The sequence below is a fragment of the Podarcis muralis genome, chromosome 14, assembly GCF_964188315.1.
Source record: "Podarcis muralis chromosome 14, rPodMur119.hap1.1, whole genome shotgun sequence".
Taxonomy (NCBI): domain Eukaryota; kingdom Metazoa; phylum Chordata; class Lepidosauria; order Squamata; family Lacertidae; genus Podarcis; species Podarcis muralis.
In genome coordinates, this window is record NC_135668.1 from 23,286,308 (window position 1) to 23,308,520 (window position 22,213).

Here is a 22,213-nt window from a genome sequence, read left to right on the forward strand (position 1 = left end):
GGAGGTGAAGCCAGTGGAAAAGTTGGCTCTGTGAGTGAAGATGCAAGGTGTCTAAATTGGGAAACATCACTACGCCATATGCAGCAGCATCAGTTCAGAGTTCAGACCTTCAGAATCGTTCCATTGAGACGGTCCAACTTGGCCTTGACCCAAGTAGCACAGAAACAAGTTGTGTCTTGCCAGCTCAGTGTCTGGATGCTTGTAACCTTTCTAAAAATAAAGGACTACTTCTGAGAGGAGCATGGCTCCTTCATTTTACTTATACCCTTAGGACTCTGAAAATGCAAGGAAAGCTGATAAGACATTCTTCAACTCGACTAAAGTTTATTCCGTGCATTTCCACACGGTCTATATTTAAACTGGTTTAGTACTTTTTTTCATCTCTCTGGGAAACTCTTACTACTGGAATTCTGTGAGGGGGCCCTCCAGTTGTCAATTTTATTGTTCGTTTGTGATTTTTTGTCCTCATGATGCTGTTGGGGCGATCAGGCTCAGTTCTGCTTTCCCTACAGCTAAAGGCAGGACTTGGAAAGACCCTTTCCTGAAATGCTTTCCTGAAATCTTGCTGCCAGTCAATTATCTAATTCTGAGCTGATTTGTACAGGTGCTCACCTTGGACTCACAGAAGCTGTTCAGTCCAAGTTCCTAAGGCAATTTTTCTCCGTCCCATCCTGTGTTCCAAATGCTTCACTGCTCTTGGAGGCTAATCTTCCTTCTGTTGAATTACAGATTTGGCATAGGACATTTAATTATTGGTTTTGGCTGAATTTAACCCCCACCGGTCTATTAACCCTAGTATTGAGAGACCGTCGTGAAAGTGCCTGAGTGACTAAGTGTGACTAAGAGTGTCATCCAAAAGCTTTATTCCTCTGGCTTATCATCACAACAGTTATTAACATTGGGCTTCAGCAAAGCAAAGAATGTAATTAGACAGCACCTATATGACATTGAACGACAGAATAATTTGCTCTCCATAAAGTAATTTAGTCCATGGTATGATTATTTTTCACCCAGTCTTCTTGACACATTGGCACCATACTTGCAAAAGTTAACAGTTCTAAGATACAGATGTGCTTTCACTTATGCAAGACTGAACATACTGCCTTCAGCCGTACTTGAGGGTCGATTTCAAAAAATTCTGCTAGAAAACCATTTATGTCCATGTGGAGATGACAGTATTGAATCAGTAGCTCATGTACTGCTAGACTGTGCTCTTTATAAAGATTTGAGGAGTGAGGTTATTACCCCTCTACTACTATCTATACCAGGCCGCTCAACCATCGCTACTGTGTCATTTTTTTTGGCAAATAAAGATAACCAGGCAACAGCAAAAACTGCTAATTTTTAAGCAGCGGCAATTAGAATAAGATCTATTTAACTTTCTAACAATGCTCAGCTTTTTTTTTTTTTTTAAAAGAAAGCCTATTGGTTCACATGTTTTATCTGTGGCTAAAGGATCATGTATCAATTCTGTCATTTGCATTGATATAAACCTCCACAACATATTCTGTATAGCTAACTATTTAGCTCTGTTCCCCGGGGGAGCGGGTGGCGTTGTGATCTAAACCACTGAGTCTCTTGGGCTTGCTGATCAGAAGGTCAGCGATTCGAATCCATGCAACGGGGTGAGCTCCTGTTGCTCTCTCCCAGCTTCTGCCAACCTAGCAGTTTGAAGGCACACCAGTGCAAGTAGATAAATAGGAAGCGCTGTGGTGAGAAGGTAAACGGCATTTCCGTGTGTTCTGGTTTCTGTCACAGTGTTCCGTTGTGCCAGAAGGAGTTTAGTCATGCTGGCTACATGACCCAGAAAGCTGTCTGTGGACAAACACCGGCTCCGATGGCCTGAAGTGAGATGAGTGCTGCAACCCCATAGTCACCTTTGACTGGACTTCACCATCCAGGGGTCCTTTACCTTTACCTTTTCCTATCCCCAGTACCATATATTTTATCTTATTGCTATGGCAAGTGGCTAATGCAAATAAAGTTCCTATGTATCATCTATCTATCATCTAGCTAGCTAGCTATCTAGCTATCATATGTCTAGCTATCAATTCTGAGCTAAATGGACTAATACAAGGGCTTTCAGTGTGGTTGCCCCTGTTCTGTGGAACAGCATTCCTGTCAAGATACGACAGGCCCCTACTGTCTACACTTTCCAGAAACAACTGAATATTTTTTTTTCTTCTGAATACTTTTCCCACAGCTGGATGAAGAATTCTCTGCCATGGGTGTCCATTTCGTTTTTAAATTTATCTTCTGTTATATATTTGTGCTGCCATATTGCTATGAAAGTTGATAGCAATATTAATGCTTCCTGTGCTCCTAACTTCTGCTTTTTCTTCTTCATTAAATTTATATACACCCCTTCGTCAGAAAACCGCAGGGTAGTTTACAAAATGCAACCCGTGTCACTGTGTGTTATATCTGTGCAACATACAAATCAAAACAATTATATGAATGCAACTCTAATACTAAACATTATATAACAAAACACAGATTCTCATTAACAGCAGCAGCATAAAAAATGATGAGAGGAGAAAATAAGCAGCAAAAAAGCAGCAGTTCCCAGTCGCTTGTCACAGGACCACAGGCAAAGAGATATAGGAGAGGAGCCCTTTAGCCCAAGCAGCTCTCAAAATAATAAAATACCTACAGAGTGGGAGGTTCAGGAGACAGATAAACTCTGCTGCCAGCTGCCAGGTGTTCCCCTCCCCCTGCTCCTGTCTGCATCAGCCTTTGTGTTTGAATGCTGTGGGCTTCGAAGCACCAGTGACTCTTTATGATGAATTCCATGATAATCTCTTGCTCAGAAGTCTTGCTTAAGACTCGTGTTTAGTCCCATCATCTTTCCCTTCTCCCTTCTTTTGGCACTGCCTCCTTGTCTCCATCCAAAATTCTTTATTGATACAGATGGTTTGGGCAAACTGGAAAAGAAGGAAGTCTCTGAGTTCATCTTAAAATACTGAATGAAAAGCTGACTTTCGAAACTCTGCAAAGTTTGCAGAGCAGTTGTCCTTGGTACATTTTTAGCTGCGGGCGGTTTTATTTATTTTTTATTTATTGAATTTACATCCTCCCCGCTCAAGGAGCCCAGGGTGACAAACAGATCTATAATTTAAAAACAAAAACGAAGCAAAAACATTCTAAAACAGTTTAAAACATTCTAAAAGCAACTACAATTTTAAACTTCTAAAAGCAGTTATATTTAAAAAACATTCTATAAGCGATTTTCGGCCTGAAAAGCGAGATGAGCGCCACACCCCATAGTCGCCTTTAACTGGACTTAACCATCCAGGGGTCCTTTACGTTTTCCTTTACCTTACCATGGATAAATAATCTGAACTTTGGCCTTACTTTTCACTCTAGGCATTAGCATCCTAATTGCAGTGCCTGAGCCTTCGTTAAGGATTTTCCTGATCAGCCCTCAAAATATTTAACAGTAACTGAAATGTTGAGCAGGGAAATGAATTTTCATTTCCACTTGATTTCTAAGCAAGCAGAAGCAGCCTACACCTCCTATACTCTCTAGGGTTGTCAGAGGGTGGGATTGTTTTGGAATGTGGACATCAGCACATCAAAGCTGAGTAAACATTAAGATGATGCTCTACTTCCTCTGCTTTGGCTAATCCCATAATTGAAGGGGCCACTGTGTCATGCCAGATCTGTGGCGTTTATTAACTTGCTCTTGGGTCTGGAGAGGGAAGAGGAGGGATTGTTTTAATGGGATAATGAGTGTCCTGCTGTACAAAGAGCAGATGTCAAAATGAAAGAGGGTTTTTCCTGCTTATCTTGCTTTCACTCTGCCCTGGTCCCCTGTTATGACTTGGTGGGGGGCAGTTTGATGAAGATAAGCACATATATACATATGCTGACTTTCTTTAAAATACGGAGGAAAGGATTCAGGCAGGGCTTTCCAAGCATTAGGATAATAGCTCTTTCCTGTCAAAGAATTGATCACCACCTTGGTCCAACCAGCTTCATCTCCTTGTTGGATTTTGTAAACCAAGTGCATGAATCTAACAAAGCCATTTGTCCAAATCTTCATGTTGTGCTATCTGAAACTTTACCATTATTGTTCAGATTTGGATTTGTGTTTTTTTGTTTTGTTTTTTTAAAAAGATTTCTTACCTGCTATTCACCATGAAGTTCTGGGACGGTTTACTACAATTTTAAAAATACAATGGGTTGTTAGTCCTACTCAGAGTAGATCTATTGAAATTGATGGACATGAATACCAGGTTCAGTGGCTGGTTGGTTTTCAGCTAAGGTTTATTCTGGGTAGACCCATTAATGATCCTAACTTAGCCATTTTCAGTGGTACCTTGGGTTACAGACGCTTCAGGTTACAGACTCCGCTAACCCAGAAATAGTACCTTGGGTTAAGAACTTTGCTTCAGGTTGAGAAAAGAAATCACGTGGTGGCCGCAGGAGGCCCCCATTAGGTTCCTCAGGTTAAGAACAGTTTCAGGTTAAGAACGGACCTCCAGAACGAATTAAGTTCTTAACCCGAGGTACCACTGTAGAACTTTGTTGCATACAATTCAATGTTATAAACAGTTAAAACAGATTACAGTCAAGCTGTGGTCCTAAAAATATTGTTATGAGTTTGTGAGTGCCAGATACCTATAATTCCTGGACCCAGTAAGTGTTAGAATTTAATCAATGCTCGGAGTGTTAAACTAGGTGTCGAACACTGAACCCTTGGATTCAGCAGTTTCCTGATGAGGTAGTTGCCTGGGAGAGAAGCCATTCAGAAAACAGAGGAAAGGTCAGACAGCAAATGCATGGGGCCCCCTCACTCAATTCACAACTCCTAGTCAGTGAGAAGAAGAAGAAGGCAGCGTTTGAATTACAGTTTTAAAGGTATAATCTAGGAGGGGGGAAAGTTGCAGGCGGGTAAAGGCAGCAAGCTGGAGAGAGGGTCAGAGCACAATGGTTGATTTTTTAATGAATGAATCCTGCCATGGGATAAACAAGACCCCCGTGGACTGTTAATGCTATGATCCCCTCCATCATAGGCTCAGGTTGTATATATGTGTAAATAAACCATATGTCATAAAGACACCACAGTCTCTGCTGTGCCTCATTTCCAAAAGGAAACACAGACTCTGGGTAAGTGCATTCAGCATTCAGCAATACTAGACTGTGCAGTATTCTGGAGGCCTAAACAGACTGACCTGCCATAATTCTAGAATCTAAGTTATGGAAGACAGAAGCAAATTTACCCTGAATTCTGACACCACACTAGGTCCTTGGTCCTTCTGTGCATTTCATATGTTAAAAGAAAGTACTTCTTCACACAGTACGTAGTTAAACTATGGAATTTGTTCCCACAAGAGATAATGACGACCACAAAGCTGGATGGCTTTAAAAGAGGATTAGACAAAATTCATGGATGAGAGGGTTATTAATGGCCACTGGCCATGTTGGCTGTGTTCTGCCTGCACTCTTGGAGTGGAGTATGGCTGAATACCAGTTGCTTGAAACTGCAGGAAGGGATATTGCTTTTGGGTTCAAGTCCTGTTTTTGGGATTCCCATAGGCATATTTTTGACCACTGTGAGGACAGGATGGACCTGGACTAGATGAACTCTCACTTGATGCAGAAGGACCGCTCTTATGTCCTAATGTCACAGTTTATGGTGATGGATCTGTGGTAGTGGGCACACCACATCCAAAGCATTTCCTTGCAGGCATGAATTTGGACATTGGGCACATTTACTGTAATAGAATTTTAAAAATCACTGGTAGAAAAGTTTGTGCCTAGTTTTTAGCCCTGCAAAGGAATCTTCATCGTCTACGTAGTTTAGAATTGGTAAAGGCTTTATTTGTTTCCAGTGTGGTTTTCATTAACTATAGTGACAAAGACAATTGTTGCTAAGGACACCAGTTTCCTTTCATGGAAGTGAAATCATAATACAAACCAGAATTTGGCATCCTGTTGTCTAACCAAAGTTGGGACAAACTGATCTGTGTCAGCAGATGTTAACCCCTTGTTCTTGCTGAGGTTGAATTCTGAGAGGAGGTTTCAATTTATGGATCCAAAGGGTACTTCTCTGAAATTCCAGAGCATAGAGCCAGTTAACACAGAAGCCCATAGGTGAGCTTACATGTGGTCAGAAGCTTTTGGGTGACTGTTGCAGCTTTTAACTCTGATAGCTAAAAAGTAACCATACAGAGCCCCTGACTGCCCATTTCTCCTAACCATCTACACTTTCAGCTGCAGATTTGGTCTACAGCTATTTGCTCCGGTTGGTGGCTGGACTCCTTCCTTTATTCCCGACGAGCTGGGTGACTGAGCAGCCTCGCACCTAGATTTTTCTGTAACAAGATAGCAGCCTCCTGAAATAGCAGAGGGGAATCAAGGAAGTTGCAGTGAAATTGACTATCCTGTGACTTCCTTGTTCTTGTCCGCTGCTACAAAAACCAGATACTGCCATAGGGCGGGTGAATGAGTGGTCAGCTGCACCAAGAGAAGACTGAAATTGAGCTCTGTATGATTAATAATCGCAACTGATAGCTGTGACAGTCGACTCAGAGATTCTTTCGCAAAATACAGTGTGAACTGGCCCATGGAGTTCTTTGAGGTTCTTGGAAGGGGAAGCTTATCTGTGGCTATACTGGTCTAGTTAAAGTTATTGCTTCTTTACCTATTTTGCGTCTTTCACCCCACCCCCAAAGAATTAGAGTTTTCCTTGACAAATTAAAAGTAGCAGTTAATTTTTCATTAATTGACTTGCTAACAGCGCTGATTACATGATTCTTGGCTGTCAACAGGAGCTCCTGCAAATAATCATTAAAGGATTAATGGAGGGGGAACAGCAGGGGTCAGCAACCTTTATCAGCCGTGGGCCGGTCCACCGTCCCTCAGACCATGTGATGGGCCGGACTATATATTTTTTTCGGGGGGGGGGGGGGGGAATGAACAAATTCCTATGCCCCACAAATAATCCAGAGATGCATTTTAAATAAAAGCACACATTCTGCTCATGTAAAAACACCAGGCAGACCCCACAAATAACCCAGAGGTGCATTTTAAATAAAAGGACACATTCTACTCATGGAAAAACACGCTGATTCCCGGACCGTCCGCGGGCCGGATTGAGAAGGCGATTGGGCCACATCCGGCCCATGGGCCTTAGGTTGCCTACCTCTGGGGAACAGCATTAGCCTTTACATCCACCAGCATTTGATGTATCACCTCTGCAATTAGGCAATGTCCTCATGGTCTGGCTGTGTTGCTTTGCGAAATTGTAAAGGGCTCCTTGCAGTGCTAAGCAGAGTCCTTTTTAGCTGGCAGTAGAGTCAGCAGCTGCAAAATGTTTACATGTAACAACTGGGATAAACCCATTTTTTAATAGTTGCGTGCAGTTTTTCTGTTCAAGTCTAGATAGCATCATATGTTCAAACTCAAACTCAGAAGTTACATGCTGCAATTACGCAATTTCCCTCGGGGAGTAATTTTTAAAGGAACCCTGCCAATACTTGAAAATATAGCGCTGATGTTGCTTTGGCTGGGCATCTGATGCTCCTGTGTCGGGGTTGTTTTTAACATTAAATCATGCTGGTTTTTGGAAATGAGTGAATTGGCTTAGGTATCATCTGTAAGACAAGAACTGTATCAAGGAAGACCCTCTCCCCCGCTCCACACCCCCAGCTCCAGATTAAACTAAATTGCAATAGTTGGTGCGGTTACATACACTGGATATCATACAGTAAACCTTGCACAACAGTGGCTGAATTTGGAATTGATCAAACACCAAAGGAACACCAACTTTGGCTTCTCCCGCTGATTCACTTCCACATAAGCTGATTTAAAATGTGGCCTCTGGTGTATTTTTCCCCCCAAAAAAAGATTTCCCAACCAAGCCTGTAGAGACACACACACACCACAATTGTTCAGACCAAATATATAAATTGATTAATTGGAGCCATTTATTCAACTCCATATAAGCATGACTTTAAAAGGCATAAGACCTTTAAAAGCCATCCTCAGCTTGAAAAGCCCACAGCTCTCCAAACTGCGAAACATGGGACTCTTAAGAGGCAAGCTAGACATAATGTTAATATTCTCTCCCCCCCTCTCTTTAAATAGCACCAGGTCCCAGCTGGTATCTTAAAAACTGAAAATTAATGTTGTCAAGTATTTCTGTAGATAATTGCCTTGTAAACCTAGTTGTGGCCTGAGAGCCCATCCCTTTTGTGTAAGAGTACAGTGGTACCTCATGTTAAGAACTTAATTCGTTCTGGAGGTCCGTTCTTAACCTGAAACTGTTCTTAACCTGAGGTACCACTTTAGCTAATGGAGCCTGCCGCTGCGCCGCCGCCACACAATTTCTTTTCTCATCCTGAAGCAAAGTTCTTAACCCGAGGTACTATTTCTGGGTTAGCAGAGTCTGTAACCTGAAGCGTCTGTAACCCAAGGTACCACTGTACCTACAAGTGTGACTTGCAGTTTTTAAAAGTTGCAGGAAAACTTTTTCTGTCTTCTGGTCTCCCTTCTCCAGGTTCTGCTGAGATGGGTAAAGTACAGGTAATCATTATCCAATCATGGGTCTGTCTTTTTTCTGAATTGAGTGGCCACTAAAGTATTCTCCACCTTATTCTCTGAGGATCTTACCAGAGATTTGTGCTAGATGTTTCCCCACTACTATACCAGAGGAATCCTAGACCTGCAGAGTTGAGAAGGGCCACGAGGGTCAAGGAAGAGAATGAAGCCTATGTGTTGGTAGTGTTGCTCAGGCAAAGCACTTTTGGTCTTGGACAGCCCTTCTGCATTGCTGGATACTTTCTTATTGAACAAGTGGTTTAACTGACCTGCATAACTGTGCACACACTTGTGTACAGTCCTTACTTCTCCACTTTGTGTGTGAGACATTTTGCCCCAGGGGAGTAATTTTAAAATGGCATGTGTTAAGTTGTGGGCGAACATATCAGACGACACAGCGATTCTTCCAAAGCAGCTCTTTATTTGTAAGCTGGAACAGAACTGAACTGAGGAGCTCAGCCTGCTTATATAGAGCTCCAGAACAACGTAACTGTTGCAACTTTCTAAAACTTATCCAATCACTGAATGTCACTTTCAATCCTTCATTTGCATACAAACTATCCAATCACTGAACGTCACTTTCGATCCTTCATTTATATAACTATCTACAGTATCCCCCTGCTGGCCCAGGGTGAGAACTTCAGTACATAACACCCCTCCCCACCGAGATAAGGCGTTAGTTACAATCGTAATGGTTTCCTTATATACAGCACTACACGTAATGGTCCAATTAGGCACAAAAGCATATTGGTTACATTTCACATACTTAGACCAACAGTGATACATGTCCAACAACATAGTCCTTTAAATAAGTTGGGCGCTTGGAAACTCTGCCAGACCGCCGGGGACTGGTAGCCAAGTCCGGGGGGCCACACAATTCTTGCTGAGGCTGTGGTGCGACCCTAGGTGGCGTTGAAACCAAATCCCCTGGATCCGCTGCTGTGGGTGGAGCCTCCGCAAGTGGAGTTGGCGGAATGTCAGGCACGGCAGTGGTCTGAGTCTGTGGTAAGTCTGGCAGACCCTCTGAAGCGGCTTGGTTCAGCTCCACGCCAGCAGTTTGCGAGAGAGGTGTAGGTGGAGCCTCACCATCTGTAAGTGTCTGTTCCAGAGCCACGAGCGCAGTTGGGGGCACCACGGTAGTGTCCAAGTCCCCAACCCTGCGCCTAAACTGGTCTATGTGCCGGCGCCACAAGCGTCCGTCTTCGAGTGCCACCTGGTACGAGCGAGGTCCAGTGACTCTCACTACTGTGGCTGGCACCCAAGGAATGTCCCCCACAAAGTTCCGGGCAAAGACCTGGTTTCCTGGAACAAATGACCGTGGCGCATTGGCACAGCCTGGGGGTTCGGCCACAGCAAAGTCTGGGTGCAGCCGGTCGAGCGGGGATCTGAGGCGGCGGCCCATAAGCAGTTCGGCAGGGCTCTGCCCTGTGGCCGCATGAGGGGTGATGTGTTGTATGAACAAGTATTCGGCGACCCGCTCGTGCCAGTCTCCCCGGTCCTGGTGCGCCAGTGCCTCTTTTGCCGAGCGCACCATTCTCTCTGCTTGCCCATTGCTGGATGGATGAAATGGTGCCGTTAGGACATGGCGGATGCCCAGTCCCCAAAGATAGCGCTCAAAAGTGCCTGACGTGAACTGTGGTCCGTTGTCGGAGAGAAGGACATCAGGACACCCATGCGTCGCAAAGAGGCCTTGCAGCACCCGGATGACGGCCTCGGTAGTGGTGAAGGGCATCAGGGCCACCTCCAGCCATTTGGAATAGGCGTCTACCACTACCATAAATGTCTGGCCGTGAAAGGGGCCGGCCAGATCGATGTGTACCTTCGACCAGGGTGTCTTGGGCATCTCCCAGGTGTGTCCCTTAGCTGCCGGTGGCGCAGGCCTCGATTCTTGGCACGCTTGACAGGTGGAAACCCAAGCAGTGATGGCATCCTTACTGCTCTCTCCCTGGGGTGAAAGGGTGAATTACTGGTTTTTGTCTGCATCTCAGAGAACAGCCTCTGAACTGAAAGGAAGCTGCCCAGCTAAAACACTTCTTATCACCTGCTGACACACAAGAGGAATTATTTGAACATATTGCCCCCTCCCCCAAGTCTTAAGAAAATCTTTTCCAAGGACTTAGGGCTAATAGGGACATATTTCTAAAAGACTTAATGGTAAAAATGGACCCATGGTCAGTTGTTTCATAGTATTATTATTCATGCACCCAGTATATTTAACTTTTATTATTCATTGTCCTATTTGTGTTATTGTCCGTTGTCTCCTTATTACATACAGTATATTTTTTAACATTGCAAGTATATGTTAATATTTATGGGTCATTTTGCTGATTGTGTTCTTCCATATAGGAGCCCTGATGTTCAGTTTTGTCCTCTGGATGCTGTAACAAACACCTCATCATGTAATTAATTAACTATACCAGATACCCATATAAGCCTATAATTCTCATGTAAGCCTGAATTTCAGCTTTCCTTGTACACCACCCCCTTAATCGCTGGCAATTTTCACTTATTTTCTTTTAGCACATAAAGAGTATGATGGCCAAACTTTTCCCACCAAAGGTTTCGAAAACTGCAAAACAGCAGAACATGATGGAAAGTTGCCACATAGAGGCCCCTGCATTGTACTTGGCTTTTTAATTAAGTGTTAGTTTATTGGCAAAAGGTAGAAGATTTTCTACTCAACTGCATCTTCCAAAAAAGGGTAAACTATCTGCCCCCTTTTTAACATGCCAGTTAAGAAGGGCTTAAAATTGGTTCTTTACTGAGAACATGTCCAAAAGACTCTGAAGCTGAATTGTGCTAAAACAAGGGGTGTTGCTATGCTGCGTGCCGGCTTATTTCAATCTGATAGGATATAGCTCTCATTATAGAAGGGGTTTGATTTGGCACCAAGCATGCTGGCATGTGTTAAGCACGTTGTGTAGCTGGGCTCACACCATAGGTGAAAAGCCCTTTGGGGCTACTCTAAAATTCTGTGTCTGCTTTTCCCCCAAGATACTGCTCCAAAAAAGAATAAGGATGATCAGAGAATCTACAGAGTTGTTGAGTTGGAAGGGACACACACAATAGCACAACCCCCTATAATGCAGGAATCACAACTAAAAAATCCACTCTAAAAACTTCCACTGAAAGGGAGTCCACTGTTTTCTCAGGTAGTCCATTCTACTGTTGGACAGCTCTTACTGTCAGCAGTGGCAGAGGAAGGGGTGTGTGGTAGGGGTGGTCCGCCCTGTGTATCACCACGGGGGGGGGGGTGACAAAATGCCGGGCGGCACTCACCGCGGGGACTGCAGCGCGCCCGAGACACATGACTCTCCTGGGAGAGACATGTTGGCTTCGGTGCGCGCAGACTCCACGCTGCCCAAACAGTCCGCCTGCTGCCTCCCCTCCAGCCGTAGGGCGGCTGAGTAGGAGGAGGCAGGCAGACTCCCGAAGCCCCGTGGCGCAGCTTCCTCCACTGCTGACTGTCAGAAAGTTATTCTTAATGTTAAGTCTTGTAATTTGAACCCTACTCTGGAGAAGCAGAAAACAAGCTTGCTCTATTTTCTATGTGACATGCAATAAGAACGTATAATGTAGACTAATTTCACAGCATGAACCCAAATATACAGTCACTCCATTTTGTATGAACAGTCATGAGCCTTTGAAAGTTGTCACTGGTAAGGGGGTGAATATTATTCTATTATTATTAATAAAAATTTATAAGATTCATAAGTTCATAAGATAAATTCTATGTTATTGTGTTTTATTATGTTATATATTATATATTATGTTATATTGCATTAAACAACAACAACCTTATAAGCAAACTGGATGAGAATGGCCCCTGTATAGTGCAGCTGGATCCATTGTCTCACTCTATTAAAGGCAACTGAACCCCAGGCCACCTCTGTGTGGGAGAAACATTTATTGCAAGTAAATAGATCTCTTGTCTCTTAGCTGGGGGTGGGGAAACTAAGCTTGAAATAATTAAAGCTGCTATTGAAGGATTGTGGGCTTTAGTTCCCCCCTTTACAATTAAATAAGGTCCTAATTAAAGTAAAAAACAAAACAAAAAACTTTAGATGGGTGCATGTTTTGTTCATACATGCCTGAAGTGTTTACCTAGCTTTCTGAATGTTGTGCTTTCAGCAAAAGGTCACCTATGAAACCTTTTGGAAGCAGGTACCCAGAGAGGTAATGAAAGCAGAGTGAATAAAGGATACTTCCTTTTTGAAAATTGGAGTGGAAGTGACTATTTCTATCATATACTGGATGACTATGTGAATATAAGTTTATTGATAGCTATGACAGAGCCAATAACAAAATTCAGACAGCTGGTGCTCTTCTGAACACCAGATGCTAGGTATTATCAGCAGGTGATAGAGGTGGGCATGAGGGTAGATTGCTCTAGTGTGCCCTGTCTGTGGACTTCCATGAGAAATTTGATTTGACCACTTTTGGCCAACAGAATACTAGGCTTAAGTTGTCAATTATATGAACAGTCTATGTCAACTGCAGGCCTATGTTCCATTTGATTATGAGCCTACATGTCGGAACAGGCTTTTGGGCTGGCTGTGCAAAATATTTACACATATCCTACCCTGCAGCAATTGCAGCCTCTGAGCATGATGTGGTGCTGGTTATGCAGCAACTTGGGCTTGCCAATCAGAAGGTCGGTGGTTCGAATCCCTGCGATGGAGTGAGCTCCTATTGCTCTGTCCCAGCTCCTACCACTCTTCAAAAATATTTGCACTGGCGTTCAAAAGCACACCAGTGCAAGTAGATAAATAGGTACCACTGTGGCGGGAAGGTAAACGACATTTCCATGCGCTCTGGCTTCTGTCATGGTGTTCTGTTGTGCCAGAAGTGGTTTAGTCATGCTGGCCGCATGACCCAGAAAGCTGTCTGTGGACGAACACCAGTTCCCTTGTCCTGAAAGCTAGATGAGCGCCGCAACCCCATAGTCGCCTTTGACTGGACTTCGCAATCTAGGGGTCCTTTACCTTTCACCTTTTATGCAGCATCTAGTAATCAAAGTTAGATTTTTATTTTTAATTTTTAAAAAGCATAATCAATATTACAAAACATAAGAGTACAATTGTATTTTCCAGATGAATAGAGAGTCAATAATGTCACAGAGACTGGATTATGACACATAAAGGAAATCTCACCAAATGGCATCTTCCTTACCCTTAGAAATGTGTAATTTGTGAGTTATTTTCACTGCAGTAGCCAGTCTACATTTTCTTGAACCACAACGGGAGTTTAAGTTATGTACTGGACCAAATAAGTTATCACTGCAGCCAACATCCAAATAAGAAGTTCCTTAAATCAGAAAGTTGCTGTTTGATCATTCCACAGATTCAAAAGGGCAAATTGAGGGGAGGCCTGAATGGAAAATTTAATTTTTAAAAATATTTCTTTAAAAAGTCAGTCCAGAACTTAGTAGATGCCAGAGGGCATTCCCATTGGAAGTGAAAAAATGTTCCCCTGCTACCGCAACCACAACAACCTGTGGGGTATTTGAAATCATATGAGAAACTGCACAGAAGTACAGTGCCACCTGTGCAGAATTTTTAAGGAATATTCCCTTACATAAGTTGAGGTTGATTTACAGATTGTAGGTGTCCATATTGCATTCCACTTAGGGTCATCTAAGCGGAGGTCCTTCACGCAGGTAACTTTAAAGCCTTCTAATAAGCCTTTAGAGATATCAAGAAGTTCCTTATAAATGATAGACCTGGGGTAGCTCAGTTGGTAGATCATGAGACTTAATAATTGTGGGTTCAAACCCCATGTTGGGGGTTGTACTTGGATGACCCTTGTGGTCCCTTCCAACGATTATATGAATTTATAACAGATACCAGTTCTCTGCCTAGATGACCCAGATTTAATAAATCCTTGAAATTGAATGAGAGGTCTAGTCTCTTTTGACTCAGGGGCAGGATCAGCCTGTAATTATTGTCACTTATAGATAAATAGCCAATTAAGCCCCGAATTTCCTATGACTAGCCTGACTTGCTATGCTCTGTAACTTTGATTATTTTGTTTTGTTTCGTTTGTAATTTTGATTTTGCATAAAAACAAAGTTAGACTACATCTCAACATTTGGCTTCCATTCCTAGCTATCATAGACCTATGTATCAACAGTTTTTATCCATCTTCATGAACTTGATTTTAAAAGAAAAAGCCACTTTACAGTGTCACGTGGCAATAAATGTTAAAGGCTGTTGATAATTGCACCAAGAAAGTACTTCCTTTTCGTTTCCCTGCTTCCATTCAGATTCATTAAATCCCAAGTCCTAGCATCCTCAAAGCAGGGGCGGATACCCTGCGACCCTCCCAATGATGAACTTTCATCAGCCTCATCCTCATTGCCAACAGTCAGGGATGATGGCAAATATAGTCCAGCAATATCTGGAGGGCTACAGTTTAGCCACCTGTCTTAAATTAACTTCTCTCTACTTACCATTTTGATGATTTTTCACGATTTTATATACCTCTGTCATACCCCTCCTTTCCATCCTGGTGCACCTCCTCCTTGGAGCAATCTGTGAGCAAATTGCTCGGTATTATTCCTTAATGACTTATAATTTTATTTCTTATGACAAGCTGCTTCAACGTGTTTGTGAAAGGCATGAGCTGCTTTTGCTGGCACTGATGGAACCCTTCATTATCTTTTACAGGAATTGCCTATCTTGGAGGCATCTGCAGTGCGAAGAGGAAGTGTGTTCTTGCAGAAGACAATGGGCTGAACCTGGCATTTACCATTGCTCATGAACTGGGACACAAGTAAGAGGTCACCATTATATTTGCAGCAGTGTCTGAGGGTGTTGTGACTAGGGTTGTCCATACAGGTTATGGATTGCTGCTGTTGTTGCAGCAGCTAGTATTCCTAGTGAAATTTCATATTTGTTGTGACTGGATGGTAGTGAGTATTTCTTAAGCAAAGCGTAAGTGAACTTCCAAAGAAAACCAAATATTTCAGTGAAACTAGTAAAATTAGTTCAACATTTCCCAAGGCGGTCTCTGGATTTTACCAATTTGATATTTGAGGTCATTTTGAAAGTTCCCACCTTTAGATGAATTGCCTTAAGGAATTCTAAGAAAAGGCAAAAGAGTTTCTGTAAGACCAGCAGAAGAACAGCAACATTTCTTAAGCATGCTTTTGTACATTGCTAATGTACACTCTGACAATCGATAGAACCTTTATTATAGATGAAGTTTACATTTACACAAAGTTAGCATTGACTGCCCCTACAAACTTCAATCATTCCTCTACTGTCCAAAAATCTTCTGGATCCAGCAAATAATAGCAAATCAAAAATGCATTTTAAAAAATCCAAATGTGAATAATTGTTGAAATGCAGAAACCTAGAATGTTGAGTAGCATATAGGTCTAACTAAAATTGCTGGTATAAATTAGCTATTTGTTTTGAAGATTTGCATTTAATAATTTAAAAAAATTAAACAATGCAAATACATACTTATGATTAAGCTGTGTCTTAGTCATATTGGCCATTGTGATACGGTTGATGGCTGTCTGTCCTTTGCAGTATTCAAAGTTGGCAGTGCTGCCTGAAGCCTGATAGACCATGGTTATAGAGAATGTATTGCTGTTGCACTGTATCCTACAAATATCCCATAAGCATAGGTTTGTTCAGGCTCGGGGAACACAATTATCTATCTATCTATATCTATCATCTATCTATCTATCTATCTATCTATCTATCTATCTATCTATCATCTATCTATCTATCATCTATCTATATCTATCTATCTATCATCTATCTATCTATCTATCTATCTATCTATCTATCATCTATCTATCTATCTATTTGATATAGCATGTACTGATCCATTAAAAAAAGCAACTCACATTGGTTTTCCACTGATAAAAAAGACTATGTATGTTGAGCTTAAGGATAAAGAATTTCAGTAGTTATACATCAGTGGAGTAGATCCTTTTAGGTAAAGGTGAAGGACCCCTGGACAGTTAAGTCCAGTCAAAGGCGACTATGGGGTTGCGGCACTCATCTCGCTTTTAGGCTGAGGGAGCTGGCGTTTGTCCACAGACAGCTTTCCAGGTCATGTGGCTAGCAGGACTAAACCACTTCTGGTGCAACAGAACACCGTGATGGAAACCAGAGCACACAGAAACACTGTTTACCTTCCCGCCACAGCGGTACCTATTTATCTACTTGCACCGGTGTGCTTTTGAACTGCTAGGTTGGCAGGAGCTGGGACAGAGCAACGGGAGCTCACCCCGTTGTGTGGATTCGAACCGCCAACCTTCTGATCTGCAAGCCCAAGAGGCTCAGTCCCAGGACTGACTTTACGAACTTCTGCAAAAGGTCAGAAAAAGAATCAATGATTCTATTTTAAACTCATACACTTGCATACCACAAAAACTAAAATGAAAAGGGAAGAAGGGAAAAACCCTCAAAAGAAATCATTGGACACAGATCTGCAAACATTTTTAGTGTTTGCATGGTCCTGATGATGCATTACCTTTTAATAACAAATATTTGCTTTAAAGTCAATCTTTAAGAAGAATAAAATCTTTGCTGAGTTTAGAAGCAACTTTTCCCCAAATACATATTTTGAATACTTAAAGGAGTGGATGAAGTTTGTATGGGGTTCAACATCATGCCTTCATGTAAAAATGAACTCCACTCATAATAATCATAATGTTTTTGAGGCTTATTGTACCTGATAGTGTTCAGTAACTGTAAAAAAGAAATACGTGGCTTCTCAATTCTTGATGGAGTACTTGGGGCAGGTACAGGAAATATTTCAACTCCTACCAGACTTGACAAGATGAAAACGAATGTCCTGTTCCCCTTCCGTTGACACTGAAAGGCGGCCGAGCCAAACTGGGAATGGTTTCAACAGAAGTGAACGATGGGAAGCCTTGTTTTTATTTGAACCATATGAACCAGGCTGTTATATCAATTCTCAGCCTTAACAACACACTAATCTTTGAGTTGGAGGGTGAGAACACCATTGTTCTGTGTCAAAAAGATTTTGCAGAAACTAGCTCAGTAGTTTTCCAGCTTCTGAAGAATCCACATTTATCATCACCATCATCAATATTATTATTTATTAGATTTCTTAGACATGGTTTACAAAACAGTCTCAATGTGGCGTACAGGCAGTTTAAAACATACAAAATATAAATAAAAATATAGCAAGGACACACAACCATTAAGCTTACCATACTAAAACCACACCATTCTACAAAAACCTGAAATACCACTCTCATAACTTCCAGTTAGACAGATGCTGGTGAAAAATAATAATCAATCCATTAGTCTCGGGATCTGGTAGGTACTTGTCAGCTAAGTGTTAGGGTCCTGAGTTGTGTATGGCTTTATAGGTTAAAACCAGCACTTTGAACTGAATAATTAGCCAGCGCACTTGGTCCAGAATTGGTCATATGTGGCCAGACTGGCTGGGACCCATTATCAGTCTGGCCACTATATTCTGCACTGCATTCTGCAGTTTGCAAACCATCTTGCAAGGCAGTCCCATGTGTTATTGTAGTAACTTTACCTGGAGGCAGGTATTTTGGCACCTGAGGCAAACCACAAAATGGTGTGCCCCCTCCCCACCAAAGAAGGAGGGGTGAGTGAAGACCTACATCAGCGCACCCATTTGAAATCTGTCTCGGAGCCACTTCCTTTGTTACCTTAATGGCCCCTGCTTAGAGGGCCATTACCTCACCATGAAGCTAACCTGGCTACTCCAGAAAATGTAACTGTGCTGGATCCAGGAATTAGAAGGGGACTCAGGCACACAGACCCACCCACATCCTACAACTCATAACAGTATGCTTATATCTGTCGTATGGTTAGGTTCTTCTTTGTACCTGGTGCCTTCATTACATATCTTTAGATGCCAGGCAAAAAAATGTTCCTTTACAATTGGCTTTGGCCAATTAAACAATCTATGGCCTCTTGAACTGTGAGGGGGGGGGTATTGTTTTTGTTTTTTACCATGTTATGTGTTTTTCTGTTTTTATATTGTAAAATGCCCTGTGATCCTTGGATGAAGGGCAGTATAGAAATATAATAAATAAATAAGATAAAAATAAGATAATATATATACCCGGAAATTCCAATGGAGAAACATAATTCAGCACATGTAATATGTCTGATGAAAAGTTAGGTATCCTCCCCCCAAAGTTCTTTGCCAAAAATACCTAATCTTCCATATTTGTAGCTTTCAGCAAAATCTCTTGGTAGAGCTTCCTGGTGTGGGTTAAAAGGGTAAGATGTATTGCTGCTTGACAGGAGGAAAAACAAATGATGTCTGTTCAGATCAAAGTTTCAGTTTTGGCACTCACAAACAACCTCGGCTGTTACGCTGTGGAAAAAGTGAATGAGCTTACTAATTGATGTGTCGGATTCTGAAATCCTCCACTCGTGTTGCTTGGATTTACTGCAAAAACATTGCTACAGACAGCTGCTTTATAAAAAGTTTCAGGCAGAGTTTATTCTAATGAATGAATCCATTAGAGAGTGGATTAGTATATACATGAAACATCTCCTTGTGTATTGAAGCTATAGATTCTCACATTGCCCTCTTTCTTTCTTTCTTTCTTTCTTTCTTTCTTTCTTTCTTTCTTTCTTAAAACCCTGTTCTTAAAAAAAACTCCCCGCCTCCTATGGAAGTTGGATTTTTGGAAGGCCACATATTTATTTATTTATTTCATAAAATTTATACACTACTTGATTGTAAAAAACCTTAAAGCGGTTTACAAAAAGATAGAACAATAAAATCGAGGGAAAAATAACAACCATACAAAAGTTAACATATTAAATTGGATTAAAATTACCTCAGCTTTTAAGCATCTGGGTAGCAGGTTCCAAAAAGGGTACAGTGAAGGTGTCTGCTTGATTTCAATAGGCAGGGAGTTCCCAAGTGCAGCTGCTACTACACTAAATGATTAAGTTCTTACAAATGCAGAACGGGTATTATATGGCACCTGTACCACTGCCAGTTCCAGCAATTAAAGCAGTTGAGTGGGCACAGGTGATATTTAGTAACATATGAAAACACTCGTAACCAGCTAGTTTGTGAAAATCCAGCATCCACATTACTAGTTGTTAAGATAAAGAGGAAGTCCATTGACAATGGTTTTCAGAATGGAGGCAGGCACAGAAACATGTGAGAAAGAACCACATTATTTTGGCCCAATATACTTTATAGTCCACCATTCTTTCAACACTCTTCCACCTGATGTTCCTGAAAAGCAGAGTTTGGAGAAGATACAATCCTCTGCTGTCTTATCCCCACAAACTGGTATATTGCTTCTGTTCATGGTGCTATTGTTAATTGATTTGGAAATCCAGATTTTTTAGTTAGGCAGCACCAGATAATGGTGTTATTTAGATGCATTTGAAAACGGATTTAAACTATTTTCCTTTGTCTAGACAGAATAATGGACAAAGGGTCCCTTCAGACTGTTGTTTTATTGTGGGTGTATTCTGCAAGATGTTATTGACACAGTAATAGCGATTAATGGTGGATTTATTCTGCTTTATTGGTTGCTCTTTGATGCTTCCCCTGTGCTAACATGTTTTTGCTGTCCGGAGAGGGCTATAGCGCAACACAAGCAGAACAAAAATAGACCAGAACATTTGTGGCATAGAAAGTTATGGGAATTTGGCAGGATGTAACAGCATATGCACTGTATGGAAATGAAACAGTGTGACTGCCTAAAAACTTTTGCAGATGCAAATGGTATTGAAAGCGGGACTGTGTATGACCACTCCAATAGCATAATGAGCACAGATCATTGTGAATTTGCAATAAAAAGGAAGGAGCCCATAAACTTTGCAGAATGTTTTATTGGCCAAGAAAGAGAAGGAAAAAACTACATGGTTCCATGCAACTTCTGATGGGTACCCTTCCTGCCCTGTGGCTTGCACACAAATATCTTCATGTAGAGCAGAGGTTGAACCAGGAATGCCATGGTCTAAAGTCTTCTGCAAACCCAAGTCTCCTGTACAAGTCATATCATCCCTAAACATTGACCATGTTTGCTGGGGATAATGAAAGTTGTAGTCCAACAATATCTAGGGACCTAAGGTTGTGGAAAGGACATTCTAAAGTTAGAAACTGTCCCTGCCTGCAGTTTTTTGCTGTTCAATTTTGGATTAGCCACTGTAGTGTGTGTGTGTGTGCTTGAGCTATCGTTCTCCTCCTCCTGCTTCCCGTTTGCTCTCCCAGCGCCCCTGCGACTTTAGGATTGATACCCTGTGTGTCTCTCTGTGTGTGAGGGATCGTTCTCCTTCTCTTGCTTCCCGTTCACTCCCCCAGCGCCCCTGCAACTTCCAGTGCCCTGCGACTTTAGGGCCGGTTCTCTGCGTGTGTGTGTTTTGACCTCACTGCGCCTGTTGGGGGAGAGTGTTGGTCGCAATTTCTCTTGATTTGTCTCAGAGTGGTTACTATCGTGGTTTCCTTTGTTTGTCTTAGTGCATTGCTTTTAATTATCTTTAAGTGTGAGTGTGAGCGTTTCGGCAGCTGCCGAGCCGGGGAGGAGGGAGAGAAGCAGAGCCTGCTTGTTTTAAAGGAGCAAAGCGGGAGAGGAGCCTCTCCTGCATTATTAGCAGCATCCTTCTCCACACACCCCACATGTGTTCCTTCTCCCCTTAAACTCCTCTCCTGCATTATTAGCAGCATCCTTGTCCACACACCCCATGCGTGCTCCTTGTCCCTTGAGTGCTTTTCCTTCCCTCCCACTTAAAACGTGGTTACAAAGCACGGATCCACATGGATCCTCAGGATTTTTGCACTGGGTCACCCCAAATTCACCATCAGATCACATAGCATGTCCATGGCTACAGCCTGCACCAAAAAACACACACGCACCCACTGTTTCATGGGGCCGCAATGGCGCAAAAACGTGGTTACAAAGCATGGATCCTCAGGATTTTTGCATTGGGCTACCCCAAACTCACAGTCAGATCACATGTCTGTGGCCACAGCATGAACCACAAAAATCATACATCCACTGTTTTGTTTAGAATATTTTTTTCTTGTTTTCCTCCTCTAAAAACTATGTGCGTGTTATGGTCAGGTGCGCGTTATAGAGTGAAAAATACGGTATTTAAGCACCCCAGACTGTGGGTGCACCCTCCCACAGACATTTACCAGGAACCATCTCTAAGCTCCTATCCCAATGTTTCTTGTAAGGAAATGTATCTAAATGACTGCAATCACTGCACTCAGATAGGGATGTAAGGAGGTAGTGATTTCTATCCTGCCCTGTGTTTGTTGCAACCAGACTCTTTCCCACCCACTACAGTCCAGCTTCCACTAAACCCTACATTATTCATCTTGCTATCTGCTATGGCCAAAATAAACATAATTATTTAAATAATGTTTGTGAATTTTTTTAAAAAAATGATAGCAAATGCTGCTTGTTTTTGCTTGCACAATTTCCATTTCTGACCTCAGACAAACATGTGAATTGTGGCAATTTCCATTCCTGTTTCTGCTTCCAACAGAATTTTCTGACATTCCTACATGGACCATCCTCATCAGGCATAGAATCAGGGAACGCAACATCTGTACCTGCAGTTGCCATCAACATGAAGCCTTTGGATTGGCTAGGCCCAGTATTAAATGCCACAGGACAAGCATTCTGTCAATGCCTGCTCAAAAGAGCAAAAAG

General features: G+C 42.1%; 1 protein-coding gene across 3 annotated transcripts in view; it reads left to right on the plus strand.

The window, feature by feature from the left end:
* ADAMTS17 (ADAM metallopeptidase with thrombospondin type 1 motif 17) overlaps positions 1-22,213 on the plus strand; it is a 173,567-nt gene that overhangs the window by 60,877 nt on the left and 90,477 nt on the right. For all 3 annotated transcript variants that reach the window (XR_013390667.1, XM_028705340.2, XM_028705341.2), the window contains exon 8: positions 15,216-15,321. Coding sequence is in view for 2 of the 3 variants with exons in the window: in XM_028705340.2 (XP_028561173.2) it covers positions 15,216-15,321 (106 nt within the window). In the remaining variant the exon portion in view is untranslated. The remainder of the gene's footprint in view (positions 1-15,215; positions 15,322-22,213) is intronic.